This window comes from Brassica napus, chromosome C8, assembly GCF_020379485.1.
Source record: "Brassica napus cultivar Da-Ae chromosome C8, Da-Ae, whole genome shotgun sequence".
NCBI classification, from domain to species: domain Eukaryota; kingdom Viridiplantae; phylum Streptophyta; class Magnoliopsida; order Brassicales; family Brassicaceae; genus Brassica; species Brassica napus.
The window spans coordinates 30716632-30733375 of record NC_063451.1 but is presented as its reverse complement, the minus strand read 5'-3'; the positions used below and the strand labels follow the sequence as shown (position 1 = coordinate 30733375).

The window sequence follows — 16744 nt, the reverse complement described above, 5'->3', positions numbered from 1 at the left end:
AAGGCAAAGTTTCTTACTGTTAGCTACTGTACACCAAAAGTGCAATCAGTTTTACTTTCATGATTTAAATTGATTGACTACGCTGGAACATTTAAAATCAGTTTGAATTGGTGATAATAGTGGATCATAAAATTACTATATTTGTTAACGTAACTGCGATTCTGTTGTACCTCAATGAAAGAGCAAAACGAAAAGAGAACGAGAAATTTTATAAAAAAAAAAAAAATTCACTTTTAATATAATAGTTCAATTTTCAAAGATCCCAAGTAATATTGCCATACCAAACTTTTCCACGGCACATGAAACAGTGAGATTCCTCTGAATAATAGTACTATACATAATAGTTTTTTAATCAAACAACTAATGAATAAGGTTAGACAAAAAAACTAATGAATTAGGAAGAGACATTGGGAAAAAGTTTGCTTGCATGTATATACATCATCTAAAGAACTTTACCACTATCATCTAATTAACTTTACCATTATCAACAATGTCTTGTAACTAATGATTGTTAATTATATACATACCACTAGGTTTACCACTTACCAAAATAAGAAATTCAGTGCAAAGATAATGTGCTGGGTTGCAAAATCATTACATAGCTACTCGGCATATATGTCATATATACACGCAAATAAGTTGAAAATTTAACAAAATTCAAATATTGAGCACCAGAGTAATTTCATAAACACACTGCAACATATATTATATATTCTTTACAATGATACAACATGCTATCAGTAAAACTTAATTAAAAGGAAAAATCACTTGAAAAGTCAAAGAAGTGACAAAAAGGCTTCTTGTTCATGTGATCTTCCTAGGCCGCCCGCCCACCTCTCAACTCCCAAACGTATTGCAATATTGACATATAATAGCTTCAGTTATATTACAGTCAACTTGAAAGGTATAATTACGACAAGGGTAAATTAGTTATCATTTTTGTGTAAGGTAAATTAATTAACATATAAAAATAATTTTGTAAATAATAAAACATATATAGTAAAGTATGTATTCTGGACCGTCAGATCAACTGAAACTCCAAAGTGGAATATCAGCATCTTCGTAGAAATACCCATCGACCATATTCGTGGTCGAGTTCAGTGGAGGAGAGTAATTAAACGGAGCTCCATCATCGAAGAAGAACATCCCATTATGATCATTATCATACCACGATGATGATGGATCCATCAAAGACACACGATTGTCTACGAAAGACCCTATCAAAGATTGCATGTCATCAGGATGTTGATCATGATCGAACGGTGACGAATCTGCCGATGAAGATGGAGCAAAAAGGTCAAATGAATTGTTGGCTGCTTGAGCGGCAATTTTTTGGATGGATTTGGGGGACAAATGGGTCTTTTCATCTAACAGAAGGCGAGAAGAAGCAGAGCTGGGGAAGTTGAGATTGGCTTGAGGGCCTTTTAGACACAAGAGTGCAACATCATAAGCCCTAGCTGCTGCTTCAGCTGTTGAGTAAGAGCCCAACCAAATCCTTATCTTTTTATTTGGTGCCCTAATCTCAGACACCCATGATCCCCAACTTCTCATCCTCACTCCTTTGTACTTCTTAATCTTATTCTTCTTGCTCTTGATCTTTGGAGAAGACGGAGGTGACAATGACATTTCCTTCTTGATATTGAGTTCTTGTTTCACCATTGTAATTAATGGTGTTGTGTGTATTGATCCGAGGCTACGTAGCTTGATTGGACAATGTGGTATTTATCAAGAGATGAGGAGATTGTTCTTATCGTTGTTGGTGACGGCTAGAGATTTTTGGATGAGTGTTTATGTGAGGTGAGGTGAGGAGATTATATATAGAGGTAGATTGATATGAAGGGGTATGGGAGACGAGGGAAGAAATATTATTTATTTGATATAAATCTAAAATAGGGTCAAATGTGATATAGTATGGTTTACTGTGTATGAATGTGACATTTTGGTGCATGACAGGTGTTTTTCTTCTATTTTTTATTTATCATAGCAAACTGTCAATCGTCATTAATACATATTTGTTTCTTGCTCATTTAAAAATAATTATTTTTATCTTTCGAATCTAATTATTAATCGAATATGGATGCATGTTAAGTGTTCAAAGTTCGAACAATGAACCTGAACGTGGCTTTTTTTTTAAACTGTGAACATGGCTTTCTTTTAACCTTTTTGCTAGATTTGCATCTTCATATTAAATTTTTGTAATGTTAACTCAAAGTAGAATAACTAAGAATCTTGAAATTTAGAGGAAACTACGTATGCAGATATAAATCGGTATACTATTACGTGAACTTTTGTCCATTATAGGAAACCAAATTATGTTTCATCACTTGTTTTTTCAAACTTGTTCGTTTGTTTTTTTTCGTTTATTTTATTTTATGGTTTGTATTGTTACCAATAAGATTGATATTTGTCCAAAGAATAATTACCGAGTGGAGCCAATATTGCTAGGAATAGTATATACTACTATATAGCGTACGGAAGTCGGAAGCCACTTGCTGAGCAAATCAAGAAGTGATTCTAAATACAAAATTCTTTGGTTGAGAATTTGAGATATCAATTTTCTTTTATATTGACTATAAGTAGCTATCACCACTATCAGGAGATTATAGATTACAGCTACGTTTAACGCGTTGAGTCATCATATACGATCTTTCCAAGAAAGAGATGGATGGTTCTAATAAAAAGGAAAAAAAGAAAGAGATGGTTAGTTATGGCCTTATGGGCCTACGTTTATTGTTTACCGATTAAAACATGAGGTCTAGTCTTAAGTTATACTTCTTACCTTGTATATTAAAATATAATTCACAAACTTTGATTCATGTACGATTTTTAAAAAAATAGATCTAATGAACTTATTCCTAGAAAATCATATTACATTTAATCTCTAATCTTATCATTTAAATTTTAGACCTACCAAAAATTTTTATTGGACTATCAATAATTGGATTTAAACAATAAATGATCCATTGAATTTATAGATAGTATAAATTAAATAGATATAATTTAATATTGTAATACTATACCTCCGTATGTTAATTATTTAAATATTTGTCAATGTTAACGTTTAAAATTATAAAGACTTTTTTTAAAATAACAAAAATCATATTATCTAACAATGATTAATCTTTACTACCTTAAACCAATGAAAACAAATTTTAAACTATATAGTTTATTTTAAAAATTAAACAAAAATTAAAATGTTTAATTATTTACTCGATAATATAAATCTATGAAGCAAAAAGTTTATTTTTTAAAAAACTTTCTAAATTTGTGAAATGTTACAATATCTTTGAATATGACAATAAAAAAATATTTTACTAATCTTTATATATATAGTTAAGATTTTAATAATGAAATAATAATCCGAATATATATATATATAGAAGAAGATACAAATACATGTGAAAGTTTGAAATTATTTATTCAATGAAAAAAATATACCGTAAATTTATTATGTTTTAAAAATTGATAGACACATATATATTATAATATATACTAATTTAGTATTGAAAACAAAATATTTATATAAAATAGATAAAAATAAAAATATGCGCGGTTGCACGGATCGAGATATAACATCGTATTCATTAAAAAGCTTGACGGTAAAGTCTCTAAGCATGCACATAAAAGTTCTTTCTTGTAATATTTTATCGTTTGTTTCAGACTTTCAGTTATTAAACTTTATTAGATTGACGTCTACGGTCTACCAAAGCGTATTACTCTAACTATCTAACTCGAAAACGTGTATGTTTTAACCCCGCCATATGTGCGTTACTGTTATTTTCGTACCTTTCTTCAACTTCATTAATATATTATTCTATTACAAATTCTAAAATATTTACATAAACGATTTCATAACCGATAATTTCTTTTTTTTATTATAAAAATTTACATCTGACTACATTATTTTGAATTGTTTTATAAAGACCTACGAGTTACGATTCTCTTTGTACCTTACTAAAGATTTGGAGTCGAATATGGCTCTTATAATATAAATGTTTTAATGAATCTTCCATTGCAATAAAGCGATTTCTATTTATTTTTGTATATGTCTACTAGTATTTTATTGACTTATTTAACTATATCGTCAATTTTATCATCGATCATATTTTCGTTAAATATTTATTACCGTATTGTGTCACAGATCCAGTTTAATATTTGATGAATAATGTAGCAAACTCCAAAGAAAACAATAGATAGTGAGAAATGAGAAGGAAGAGTGAAGTAAGAAGACTGGGAGAAGATGATGATGCTATAGATTGATAAAGAGATTGACTTCAAATTACAGCTGTTCTCAATCTGTCTCTTTGCTACCCAAACCCAAACCGCGTTATCTCTCGTCACACTCACTCCTAATCAATATACTATATGCTAAGAATGGTATAAACCATTGAAAAGGAGAAAGCATATACTTATAGATTTAAGAAATAATAAAAGCATATATAGCTTTAAGACGCGCAAAGATGCACATGATCTTATGTGAGAAAAGAATGGAAGGTAACATGTTCTATGTGGACAGCCTTGACTTCCTCACAAAGGTTACGACTAATCAATCATGAGATGGTACTTTTGTTCTCTTCGTCTTGAGATTTCACACTTTGGTTTTACGCAAAAACTCTCCAAATGAGAGAATATGGGCAAATTTTGTCAGCTTTCCAGCAAAAATTATGCGTTTGCATGAAGTTAAAGAAGCATCTTGATCGTGGCTTCTTTCAGTTTCACTTTTTGAATATTAACACTTGTATTCTAACAAGAAGAAGCTTGTCGATATACGAATTTAACTGTCCCATAACTTACACTCGAAAGCTAACATAAGAGTAGAGAGAATTACCACATATTTATATATTTTGTCCGAAAATATCCAACTTTCAATGTTGAGACAATTGTATTAATCAGCAAATCTTTTATTTGTATATTCAGATCTATGATTTAGTCGGTTTTGAAAAAGTTAAAACTGAGGTGGGGACATAAAACATGATAGATCCCTCATAAATACATGTATGTTTCGTAAACAACAAAAAAGACTCATACATGGTTGTTCCTCTAGCAAGAATAAAGATTTTATTTTATTCGATATTTGTATTTTACATTCTGATCGCTCAAACTCACGATCATAATAATAAAACATATGTTACAGAAGAAAAAAAAACATCGGTCAGTGGTCACAACCAGGCGTAGAAACAAAACAGATAATGACAAATAATAGCTAGGCGGGAAGGTACTGCAAGCCCATTTATGAATTTGTATGGGCCGAACAAATAACCGTGGGTCCAATCTAAAACTTTGTGTTAGTTTCGCCAAACGGAACCCTCTTAACCATTCAGAAGGTGAGATCAGAATCGATGACGCGCCACCTCCGTTAAAGACACGCCACGTCAACCATTATTCGCAACCTGATTGGCTGATTCCACGTTGAAGCAAGACATACGTGCTCGCGAACTCTCTTTGTCTTTGGTTTGGTTTGGTTTGGTTTTGGAAGGACTTTGACTTTCTCTTGGACTTGGTCGGGGTAAGAAGAGAAGAAGACCGTCGTAGCTCTCCCCGATGGCGATCAGAGGAATCGTTGCGATTTCAACGGTGGTGTTGTTTCTTTTGACGGTTAATCACGGAGAAGCTATATGGCTGACGATTCCGGCGACGGGAGGGACAAAGTGCGTCTCGGAGGAGATACAGAGCCACGTCGTCGTCATGGCTGATTACTATGTCGTCGATGAGCAAAACCCAGGAAACACACCTGCCGTTTCCGCCAAGGTACGGCTCCGAATCAAACTTATGTATTTGGGATTGAGTTTAAAGTTGTGAACTTTATGTCGGTAGCTTTGGTACTACGGATCAAGAGTTCTAAAGATGCAAACTTGTTTGCATGTTGTTGTTTTTTTGGTCTGATTGGGGTTTGTGTAGGTAACATCTCCTTATGGGAACGATCTTCATCACCAAGACAATGTAACGCACGGTCAGTTTGCGTTCACAACTCAAGAGACAGGAAACTACTTGGCTTGTTTCTCGGTTGATTCCAGTCATCCGCTAGCTAATCCGTTGACTCTTGGGATTGATTGGAAGACTGGTATCGCTGCCAAAGATTGGGATTCTGTTGCTAAAAAGGAAAAGATCGAGGCAAGTTACATTTACATTACATCTCCTCGTTCTGATGTGTACTACATCGTTATGTATGTGTATTGTTTTTTGCAGGGTGTTGAGCTTCAGTTAACGAGACTTGAGGGGTTAGTGCAGGCGATTCGTGAGAACATCGATTATATAAAGAACAGGTACGTCTCTAACTCTTTCTCCTCCTCGAAGTGTTCTCTCTCTCGCGGTTAAGCGTTATTTGGATACAGGGAAGGGGAGATGCGAGAAGTGAGTGAAGCAACCAACGCAAGAGTGGCTTGGTTCAGTATAATGTCACTTGGGGTTTGCCTTTCAGCAGCGGGTGCACAGATATGGTACCTGAAGCGATATTTCCACAAGAAGAAACTCATCTAAAGACTTTGGCTTGGAAGGCTACTTTGCTATATTTTGTAACATCACAGATTCTCCCACCTTTGAAAAGAGGGGAAAAGCTCAAGATTGTAGAGTCAACTGGTTACAATCAAAGAACCTATTTTCATTTATATCTTTTCTGTGAAACATTATATTGGTAGTTAGAGATCATTGAGTTTGTGCACATATCACTTTGTGTTCTGACTTATCTCTGTTGGAGTAGAAAAATGTAGTCATGTGACAATGCACCAAATCTCTCTGACTTTCTCTCGGTATATGATTTTCTGCGTTCCACGGTTACAGATCAGATGTAACTGATGACTGCGGGTTCGGTAGTTCGAAATTCGGATAGTTTGGTTCAACTAAAATATTGCCGAATTGACCGAAAACAATTTGGTTCGGTTTTGTTTTAAAAAATTTACCAAAATTAACTAAAGTTTTTTTAGTTCGATTATCGTGGTTAAATTAAATTCAGTTAAAATTCAGATAATTTTGATTAGTTCAGTTTAGAATTTTAGTTATTGGGTTAGTTTGGTTCAAAATTTAACTTATAAAACTATTTTTTTTTCTTTGAAAAGCCAGACCGAACTGAAAACCAATTTTTTTTCATAAAAATGCTGAACTAAACCGAACTCATAACCAAACTAACCAAAAATTTCAGTTCGGTTTTTGGTTAGGCGAATTTGTTTCAGTTCAAAACCACAGGCCTAGATGAGATGGTTAACTAAAACTTTCTGTGAGACACAACTTCAAGATAATAAAGAGTGTTTCGGTTTTACTCATCAACAATTCTCACAAAATGAGTTTTAATGCGCGGTAAAATAAACAAATGGTTGTTGATGAATCAACATGAGAAGACAAAGGAGATGGAGATGAGAAACATGATAAAGAAGTAGCTAAAAGAGTAGACAGTGGCGGTCGAGATGCTTCCAGCTGGACCATTAGCAGGGTTACCCGGGAAGGAACCACCACCTGGAGGAATCACAGATGATCCTGGCGAAGCTGCTATTGATCCTGGACCATCATAATCCGGCGAAGGCGCTGGTGCATACATTAGATCCTTAGGAACAGTATCAGGAGGAGCTAGAAGCGGCGCAAATTGTTGAGGCCCGGGACATCGTGGCTGTAGAGATCTAGACAGCATGGTCAAGATGGTGCCGTTGGCGAAACCATTGTAATCACAAGTCGTCACGTTACAGCCAGCGTTACTCTGCTGGACCGTGATGTTACCGAGCATGAGGTTGCTGTTTGTACATTGCATACTCGAGCAAGAGACGGCTAAAGAAGCAGGCTCACAATACAAACTGCATTACACACACACCACACCACAACCAAATTAACATAAGCTTGAGAGAAGGAAGGAAGGAAGGTAATGAGAGGATCTTTGGATATTGTTATTACCTGCGGCTCCCAAGCGCACAGCTGCATTGCACGCAGTGACCTGCTGCTAGAGCGTAGCTACCATTTGGAACTATCAATCCGTAATCCGAAGCATACTTGGGAAAATTAGAAGCACAAGCTGTGACAAAGATGAAGAAGATACATACATAACCAAACACTAAAACAGAGCAAACAAGAAAACACCACAAAGATGCAAACTTTCGGCAGCTAAGAACTCATACAACACAAAATGCAATCAAACAACAATAAAGGAAACAACCAAAGACTCACAAAGCTACACCAAAAATAGAAACTACTTCCCATTATATAAACCTCTAAAGATAAGCACAAGCTGAGAGAAGGTGAAGATACATAACCAAACATCAAAACAGAGCTTAGCAAACAAGTAAACACCACAAAGACGCAAACTTTCGGCAGCCCAAAACTCACACCAACGCACAACAATAAAGGAAACAATCAAAGATTCACAAAGCTTCACCAAAGATCCCAACTTGGCAACATTATTGACTACAACTAACAATAGAAACTGCTTCCCATTACATAAACTTCTAAAGATTCAACCTTTGGCAACTCAAAACCCATATCAATGCACAACACAAACAAAAAACAATTAAAGAAACAACCAAAGATCCCAACTTGGGAACATTAACTAACAATATAAACTACTTCACATCATATAAACCCATAAAGACAAGAACTTTATAGACCAAACCTGACAAGGGAATGGCGAGGATATCACCGGAGCTAACATCAGGAGCACCCATAGCATTCACATTCATCAAATCAGTAAGCGTAGTCTCATACCTCCTCGCTATCCCCGCCAACGTATCCACACCCTTCACCACGTACGACAGATAAACCGCCGGCAGAGAATTATCCGTCCCGTTGAAGCAAGCGCACGGCAGAGGGACGAGGAGACTCGTCCCGACATCGAGCACGGAGGGGTCGTTCACCGAGTTAGCCTCCTGGATCTGCTCGGCGGAGACCAGGCCGCCGTAGACAGAGCCTGCGATGGAAGCTAGCGTGTCGGAAGGGCGGGTCTTGTAACGCGTGGAGACGGATTTGCGTATCCCGTCGACGCAGGAGCAGGTGAGGGGGATCTTGAGGAAGAGGGTGGAAGGGAGGATGTGGTTCTCGACGTCGGGGTAGGAGATGTCGATGGCGTTGGCGAGGAGGACGGAGATTGGGTCGACTTGGAAGAGGGAGGCGACTTCAGAGACTTTGAGGTCGGTGTAGAGCGTGTAGCCGAGTAGGGAGTTGCAGGTGTCGTTGCTTGAGCATGGCTCGATTGTTGATTTAGCTGTCGTTGTTGTGAAGAAGAGTGAGCTCGAAGCTAGGATCAGAAAGAAGTGGAAGATGGGTTTATCTGGGGTTTTCATGTCTGAAAGTTTCGATTTCTCTCTCTATTACAGAACAATGGACAGAGTTTATGGGTTTGGTGTAGAGATAGAATCTTTCTTATCTCTCTCTCTCTGGTTTTCTTCTTCTTCTTGTTGAGTAGAGAGAGAGAGAGAGAGTGAAGGAAAGTAAGAAACTTTTTTGAAATGGAGGAGAGAGAGAGAGAGTAGACAAGTGTGTTGTACAGAGTGAACAGAGAAGGGTAGCTTTGCGATCTCCGAGACAAGACAGACTTTTGTGTTCTGTTGTGACTGATTTGCCCTTACTCCATAACTCGTTTAGACCGGTTTAATACAACCGTTGCCATTAATGGAGAACCGGAAGAAGGATATGGCGGTAAATTAATGACTTAAGGCTGAGGCCCACTTAGAAAGGCCCATTTTACTTTTAGAGAAGCTAAAGCAAAGAATCTTCTTTGAGTCAGTTAACTAATATTCTTTGCTTTGAATTAGAGCAGTGAGCCGGTTTTGGAAAAACATTCAACTTGATTAAAAAAATTTGCACTGATCACCTGGTTTTTATTGCGTTAATTGTTTTCTAGTTCTATAAATTTTAGAGCCGAATTTTGTTGGGAAATAAAGTAGCATAAATGAATACAAAAAGGGTAATGCTTTATTGAGGAGGTTCAATATTAAATCTAAATCTTTTCTCTTTTCCCTTTTATTTGGCTTTCAAAAGTAGGTCTAGGCTTGAAGAATTCAATTACACACGTTGCATGTTCAAACTTTACCCTCGACTTTATCATTAACAAGAGGGATCATGAGTTCCATCTTGTTCCTTGGGGTACAAGGAGTCCTAGGAGTCCCGGGTTGTTGCTGAGAAAGCAAATGACTTACATATCCATAAAACGTGCATCCCACGAGTGTGATTCCGCATCCAACAGCGTTCATCGGTGATATCGGGTTTCTGAATATCATCCATGAAACCAGAACAGCCACCGCAACCTACAAATCATCACATCTAGTTTAGGTTTCAAAATTTGTTTGGAGCAGCCAAAAGAAGTAAAAAAGGTTTGTGAGTTTTTGTTGGCTTTACCTTAAGGTTACCAGCTACATTGAATGTGACTGCTGTTGTGGAGTGAATGACGTAGAAGATTGAGAAGTTAAGACAAAAAGCTACAACACCTGAGCTGAAAATAATGATGAGAGCCGACCATGGAGACGGGTGTGCTTCAAACCAATCCAAGATCCCATTGCCTTCGAGTAGAAACGCTGGTACTCCGAGAATCATGGTCGCAAAAGGCGCCATATAGTACACCGTGTTTATGCTAAAACATAGAGTCATAGAGACATTATAACAACGAGGATGAAACAAACACTAAGTTCCATACTTTCAACATACATCATGTGAAACTAAAGATCAAGAAACATAAGCAGAGGCTGATTTGGGTATAGCCCAATGAAATATTAATCTTAGCTTTCATTTAAATTTTTTTTTTATATACATAGAGATATGAAAAAAAATATTTATAAAAGTTTTTACTAAATATTTATGGCCCCTAAAATCCCTGAACCTAAAGAAACAGAACACTGACCTGTCAAACTTGTATCCATGAAGAAGAGATTCAGCAAGAATGGTCTTAGTAGAGGTAGCTAAACATCCAAACAAAGCAGCGCAGAAACCAAACACGTTAAAGCTAAGTTCTGTAATAGAAGTCAGAAGAATCCCTCCAACAATGGGAACCAACGAAGCCCAAATACGCCAATCGAAATATTTCCTCCATACCAACCACTGTAACACAACTGCCCTCACACAAAAAAAAACGATCAGAACAGAGCATAAAAGATCTTTGTGTTTCTTGTTGCGCAAGTCTTCTAAAAAAACCTGTTGTAGCTGGAGTGAAGGATTTGATTGTCTGCATGAAAGAGACAGGGATGTATCTAAGGCTGATGTTTCCCAACACAATGTTGATACAGAAGACGAATGACATTGGGAAGATCCTCTTCCATCTGTCTTCTGGATCAACCACGATCAACGGCTTAATCTTCAGGACTTTGATCACAATGTATGCTCCGATCGATGAACATATGAAATGAACGCATGAAACCGACAATGGAAACTTGAAATCCAGTTTCTGTAATGTTTTCAAACGAAATTGTTTTAGCAAAAATCCTAAACTCACATTGTACTAGAAGAAGTTATTTTACCTGGAAGATCCATTTGTTCATGATGATAACGGTAACGTTGAAACCCCACCATTGAAGAATGGCTAAAAGAGATCTCACCAAGCTCCATTGATGCCAGAGACTACCATCCTCCATCATCTCTTTTCTCACTCTCTAACTCCGTCGAAATGAATCAGAAAGAAGAGAAGAGAGGAGCATTTAGGAAGGTGGCTAATTGAGAAGCTAAATAGGGAAGAGAGTAACGGTAAGCTTTGCTTCCATGCGATTTGTTTCGGATTCTCTTCACTTGTCTTCATCAATGTTAAACGTTTCTCTTTCTTGTTGCCATGAAAATAATGTTTTGCTCTTACGTAGGTTTCCTTGTGATTAAAGAAACTTTCCCTCTTTAATGCTTCGTTATTTAATAAATATTAAACCAATTCAGTGGTTACAACTTATAATTTAAAAATAGAAGAAAAGAAATACAAGTTCTAACTGTTGTCCGAAAGAAGGAACTTAATTTTTAACTGAAAAGAAACTTCATTAGACTTGGCAACAACTGATAGTGTTCTAGGCTCGAAAAAACAGTAGAGCATACACAAACTCGCTGAAAAAAAGATAATTTGGTGAGTAATATTGAATTGAATAATAACTCTAACGATTTCTGATGTAAATCAGTTAAGCTGAGTCACAGACAGAACATCTCTAGACTCTAGAGATCAAAATAGACATAATCGTCTGATCTCGATCGCTACTTTCGTCTTATCCTATTGTTTTCTTGTGTGTTTCCCACGTGATGCTAAAAGCTTGAATTTAAAAACACTTTAACACAAAAAAACTATAGGATTAGAAGGAAAAAAGATTCAAACTGAAAACAGAAAAGTGACCAACAGATATATTATGCCCATACTATAGAGGCTCCATAACAAGAACATGAATTGAATACTATCCAAAGATTCCCATATTCCTCCCATGTGCTCACTCTTTTTAGTTTTTTTTAGTTTATTTTACTTTGCCTTTCTATATCATAAAGTTTATTTATTTATGTGTTCTCTAGATAACCTTGTAGGACTACTTTCATTTTCTTTAAAATCGATAAGATCCTATATTACGTGGAATGTAGCCATGTGAAAATCTACCATTACCAAGGAGTGGAGTGAGCAAGACTTCTAGCGAATTAGCCAGGTGGTAAATAGTTGAAATCTATTTTGATTTTAAGAAAAACTTATTAATATATATGTTCAGGCATAGCGTTGTGTTTAGGAAATGGTATTTATACAGTATGTAGATTTACTGTATCTATATTGAAAGTAAATAACTGCAATATTATGCTCCCACCACCCAAAAAAAAATCGATCAACATTATAACACTTATTCTTTGGATCAATGTATGGAATCACTCCGGTACACTACAAGAAAACACAACTATAGCGACGAAAATTAACGAGGAAAATTAATTATCGTAAATTTACGTCGACTTTACGAGTATCTTACGTGGAAATGTAAAATCAACGTAAGTTCGTCGTAAAATTACGACAAAACGATTTCGTCGTAAAAACGACGTAACATAACGTGGTTTTTACGAGGAAAAGTGGTTTCCTCATATACTCAACGTAAAATTAGCGTCTGCTTTACGAGGAAATATTTTACGTTTACTTAACGACAAAATTTCGAGTCCACCAACTTTGTAGTTGTAACACGTTTTTTGTTTCAGCTACCTAACTAAATTTCATCGTAAATTTGTAGTAAAATTTCAACTATCAGATTCAAAAATTTTCTATAAATATAGACGTTTGAACATCATTTTAAACACACCAACAAGAAAAAAAAAACGTGAAGGAAAAAAATGTCGGGCTCCGGGAATATTTTTGAGTTGCGGAGGTAGATGTATATGCACAGAGATGCTAACGGGAGAGTGACGAAAGAATACCTCGAAGGGCTGGAGACATTTATGCATCAAGCAGATTCCACACCGCTCGTCCAAGAAAGCGGTAAGATATTATGTTCTTGTCGGAAATGCAACAAATCGAAATTGGCAAATCGTGAAAATGTTTGGAAGCATTTAATAAATAGAGGTTTCACGCCAAATTACTATATCTGGTTTCAACATGGAGAAGGTTATAATTATGAGAATTGATGTGCCCCAGTCCACAGACCAGTCCGAGGAATCAGACCATCATGAAGTTCAGGACGTTCTGAATATTTTATCCGAGGTTCATATTTTTCACCATACTGGCCAGACTGACCGGACGGTGTACTGGACCGTCCCACATGCATCCGGAATGGAGCTTTGGCTGGAACCATGGCCATATGACCGATTTTACCATATTGGACTTTGTCTTTCCCGTCATGTTTTCCATTTTAAGAAGAACAGTCGAGACAAAATCACATTCGGACGCACCAATCCTGATTCAGTTCATCGCTTCTCTTTTCTGGTCTGTACCGCACGTACCGCAAAGACGTCCGGATTGGAGCTTCAGCAATACCCACGACCAGACGACCGAATCTTCCGAACTGGAGCTTGTCTTTCCCGTACTGTTTTGCATTTTAAGATCAACAATCAAGCCAGATTCGAATTCGAACGAGTGGATTTCGAGTTAGTTCGTGCCACTTCATTTCTGGCTAGTTTAGACTGTACTGGCCGCGTACTGACCCTGTCCGCAGGACATGCTGAAAATTCATTGAACCTGGACAGTGGAATTTGAAGGGTTCAACTGCAGTCAATGTTATTTTTCGTGCCTTGACCAGATTTGGTCAACTTTGCATTTTCTATGTCTCTTTTTCCCACATTTTCATTAAGTCTTTTGACTAGAAAACTCTATATAATATAATCCCATTTCTGAATAACGATAATCTCGTTTTTCCTTTCTCTTTTGAGTGTATTCTCTCTGTTCTTTGTCAAGAACATTTCTTAGTTTCTTTGGTGTGATTAGCTCCAAACAAGCGCTTTTTTCTTGTTGGACCGGTGCGTCATATCTGGCAACAGATTGAGTTTGCTTCCTTGTCGGACCTGTGAGTCACATCAGGCGACAATCAAGAACCCTGGTAATATCATTGGGCCATCTGCAACCCTTTGTGTCACCGTTCATCCCATCAGTTCTCCTTCCTTTCGGATCGAGTCCATATATTTCCTTACCGGTCGAGTGTTCGTTCCTTAGGGCGCATCAAGTGGTATCAGAGCCACTCTTCCGGTATTGTCTATTTCATTCATCTTTCTCATCTTCCATTTTCTTATAAACACTTCTTCTTCTACCTTTCTTGAATCTGGGCCCCTCATTACCATCCACCATATATATATATATATATATATAAAAATCGAAAGTTTCATTTGGGTATTGGTGGTGGAAGAGAAAGCCTGCTGGCTGAGGAAAAATCCAGCCTTTGAGGTGGTTAAAACAGATTTAAAAAAAATCATAAATCTCTTATCTTTCTATCTTGAGAAAATTTTCTTGTTTGCTTGGATCTACCCATTGGGATTCCTTGATCTGTTCTCTTAGAACATTGAGAAGAAGCTTGTGTGATTACCATAAAATCTGAGAGAAACATTTGAGTGGGTGAGATTAAAAACTTGAGAGTATGAGGTTTTATTTTCTAACTTTTGTGTTGAGATTTTCAGGTTATGATATTTGGTCTTCAAAGGAAAAGTAGCAAGGAGAAATCCCCACGACAAACTTTCTCTCAACCTCCATTTAAATATTCTTCGAATAATTTTGATGAGTTTGTTAGTGTGCAGGAACGACTAGACATAAGGTGCAAGGATCATATCAAAATGACCAGAGATGAGGCTGATCCAAAAAGGCGATTACTTCAGTTTGATGTCCAAGAAATCTGTGACAACTTTGAGAAGAGAATGATGAAAGCTCTCAAAGACATCAGCAAGAGCCAGAAGAAGAGCACATCCACACGTGCACCTGTAGTTGAACCATCATTGTTTATCAGTGAAAATCCTAAAGGTAAATCTGAAACCCATGTTGAAGAGTATAAAGATTTTTCAGACTCTTTACCCATCTTTGATGAATCTGATGAAGAGCCAATTGAAAGCTTGTTTTCTTGTGAGAAAAATTGTGATCTTCCTTCTCTTGAATCCGAGTTTATGAATGATAATGAATAGACTATTGTAGAACTAAACGTTTTGCAACCGGAGCATCCGAGTAGTCTTGTTTTGTCTCCACAGGTTTTTGAGGAAGAGCCACTAGATTTAACACATCAAGGACAACGTCTTGACACTAGGATATCTTTTGATGAAGATCTATACCCTATCTTTGATGAGGAGGATGAACCTGGTCCAGTCTTTGATGAAGAAGCAACAAACATCACGTCCATCGCTATGGAGAGCCATCTTTGCTTTGATCTTGGCACAACTCATGCCCCTTTGTCTTCTGAACTTCAAGAGCACTGTGAGCAATCTGATTTGCTTAATTCTCAGCATGATATGTTTGTTAAGATCAGTTCTCTTGATGTGATTCGTTTTGGTCTTGAAAAGGTGAAAGATTTTTGTGTTTCAAAATCTGTTTTTGAAAGCATGATTAATTCTTTTAAAATCTTTGAACCTGATGAACTTCTTGATCAACCACATTTTCAAAAGGACAATGGCATCAATTCTAGAATAATCTTGAGTTTTGATCAGTTCTTAAAGCATAGCAAAGGCTTTGATTATTTTGATAGATCTCTTGAACTTGAATTGCAACAAACTGATTTTTGTGCTACAAAATCGTTTGATTCATTTTCTTTCAAAGGCATTGGCTTTGATATGAGTTCTTCTAGACATGCACTGATCACTGATGATTTGTTTCCATCCTCTTGTGCATTGGACGATTTCTTGATTAAAAAGATGCTGAAACAGAAATCACTTGAAACAGAAACTGATTTTTGTGATCTTGATTGTTGTGAGAGTTCTGAAACTGATAAAACATAGCATTTTCTGAGATCAATTCTTGATAATTGTGTTGTTTTGAGCCTTGATGATATTGTGGTTTACAACACTTTCTTTGAAAAACATCTTGAGTCTTTGATAGTTGATTCTCAATCTGAACTTAAGCTTGTGTGTTCAGATGTTGAGCAGGATATGCACGTCTTGAAAATGAATTCTATTGTTGCATATCTTGATAAAATTCTGGTCAGTAATGTCTATTTTGATGTGCATTTTGACAAGCTGAAATGTGTGCTACTTGTTCTTGGAAAAGATATCTTGATTTTTGATTTGAACAAGTATTTGTCTTGCACATTTGATCCTGGTCTTTTAGATCCTGGTCTTTTAGTGTTTGTTTTGAGTATCCAGGAAAGACAGGTTCAGCCTCAGAGAAATAAAAGCATTGACCGTGCCCAACAGCCTGAGATTTGGAGAAGCTTTGTTGTCCAAACCGGCT

At 36.5% G+C, this 16744-nt stretch overlaps 4 protein-coding genes across 4 annotated transcripts; 1 reads left to right on the top strand and 3 right to left on the bottom strand.

Annotated features, from left to right (window-relative positions):
- Positions 1–662: 662 nt before the first annotated feature.
- Positions 663–1866, bottom strand: LOC106431993 (ethylene-responsive transcription factor ERF012). Its single transcript, XM_013872833.3, has one exon. The coding sequence runs from the start codon at positions 1657–1659 to the stop codon at positions 1027–1029; it is 633 nt and encodes a 210-aa protein (XP_013728287.1). The 5' UTR covers positions 1660–1866; the 3' UTR covers positions 663–1026.
- A 3570-nt stretch (positions 1867–5436) lies between these two features.
- LOC106431992 (transmembrane emp24 domain-containing protein p24delta5) lies at positions 5437–6660 on the top strand. The gene is made up of 4 exons (XM_013872831.3): positions 5437–5748; positions 5899–6111; positions 6187–6263; positions 6333–6660. The coding sequence occupies exons 1-4, from the start codon at positions 5542–5544 to the stop codon at positions 6475–6477; spliced, it is 642 nt and encodes a 213-aa protein (XP_013728285.1). The 5' UTR covers positions 5437–5541; the 3' UTR covers positions 6478–6660.
- A 567-nt stretch (positions 6661–7227) lies between these two features.
- LOC106431990 (lysM domain-containing GPI-anchored protein 1) lies at positions 7228–9479 on the bottom strand. Its single transcript, XM_013872829.3, has 3 exons — positions 8588–9479; positions 7876–7993; positions 7228–7778 (listed from the first exon to the last, which is right to left on the bottom strand). Exons 1-3 carry the CDS (start codon positions 9252–9254, stop codon positions 7319–7321), a joined length of 1245 nt encoding a protein of 414 aa, XP_013728283.1. The 5' UTR covers positions 9255–9479; the 3' UTR covers positions 7228–7318.
- Positions 9480–9836: 357 nt separating this feature from the next.
- LOC106431991 (GDP-mannose transporter GONST5) lies at positions 9837–12433 on the bottom strand. The gene is made up of 5 exons (XM_013872830.3): positions 11421–12433; positions 11098–11347; positions 10808–11015; positions 10309–10540; positions 9837–10217 (listed from the first exon to the last, which is right to left on the bottom strand). Exons 1-5 carry the CDS (start codon positions 11535–11537, stop codon positions 9993–9995), a joined length of 1032 nt encoding a protein of 343 aa, XP_013728284.1. The 5' UTR covers positions 11538–12433; the 3' UTR covers positions 9837–9992.
- Between the last annotated feature and the right edge of the window lie 4311 nt (positions 12434–16744).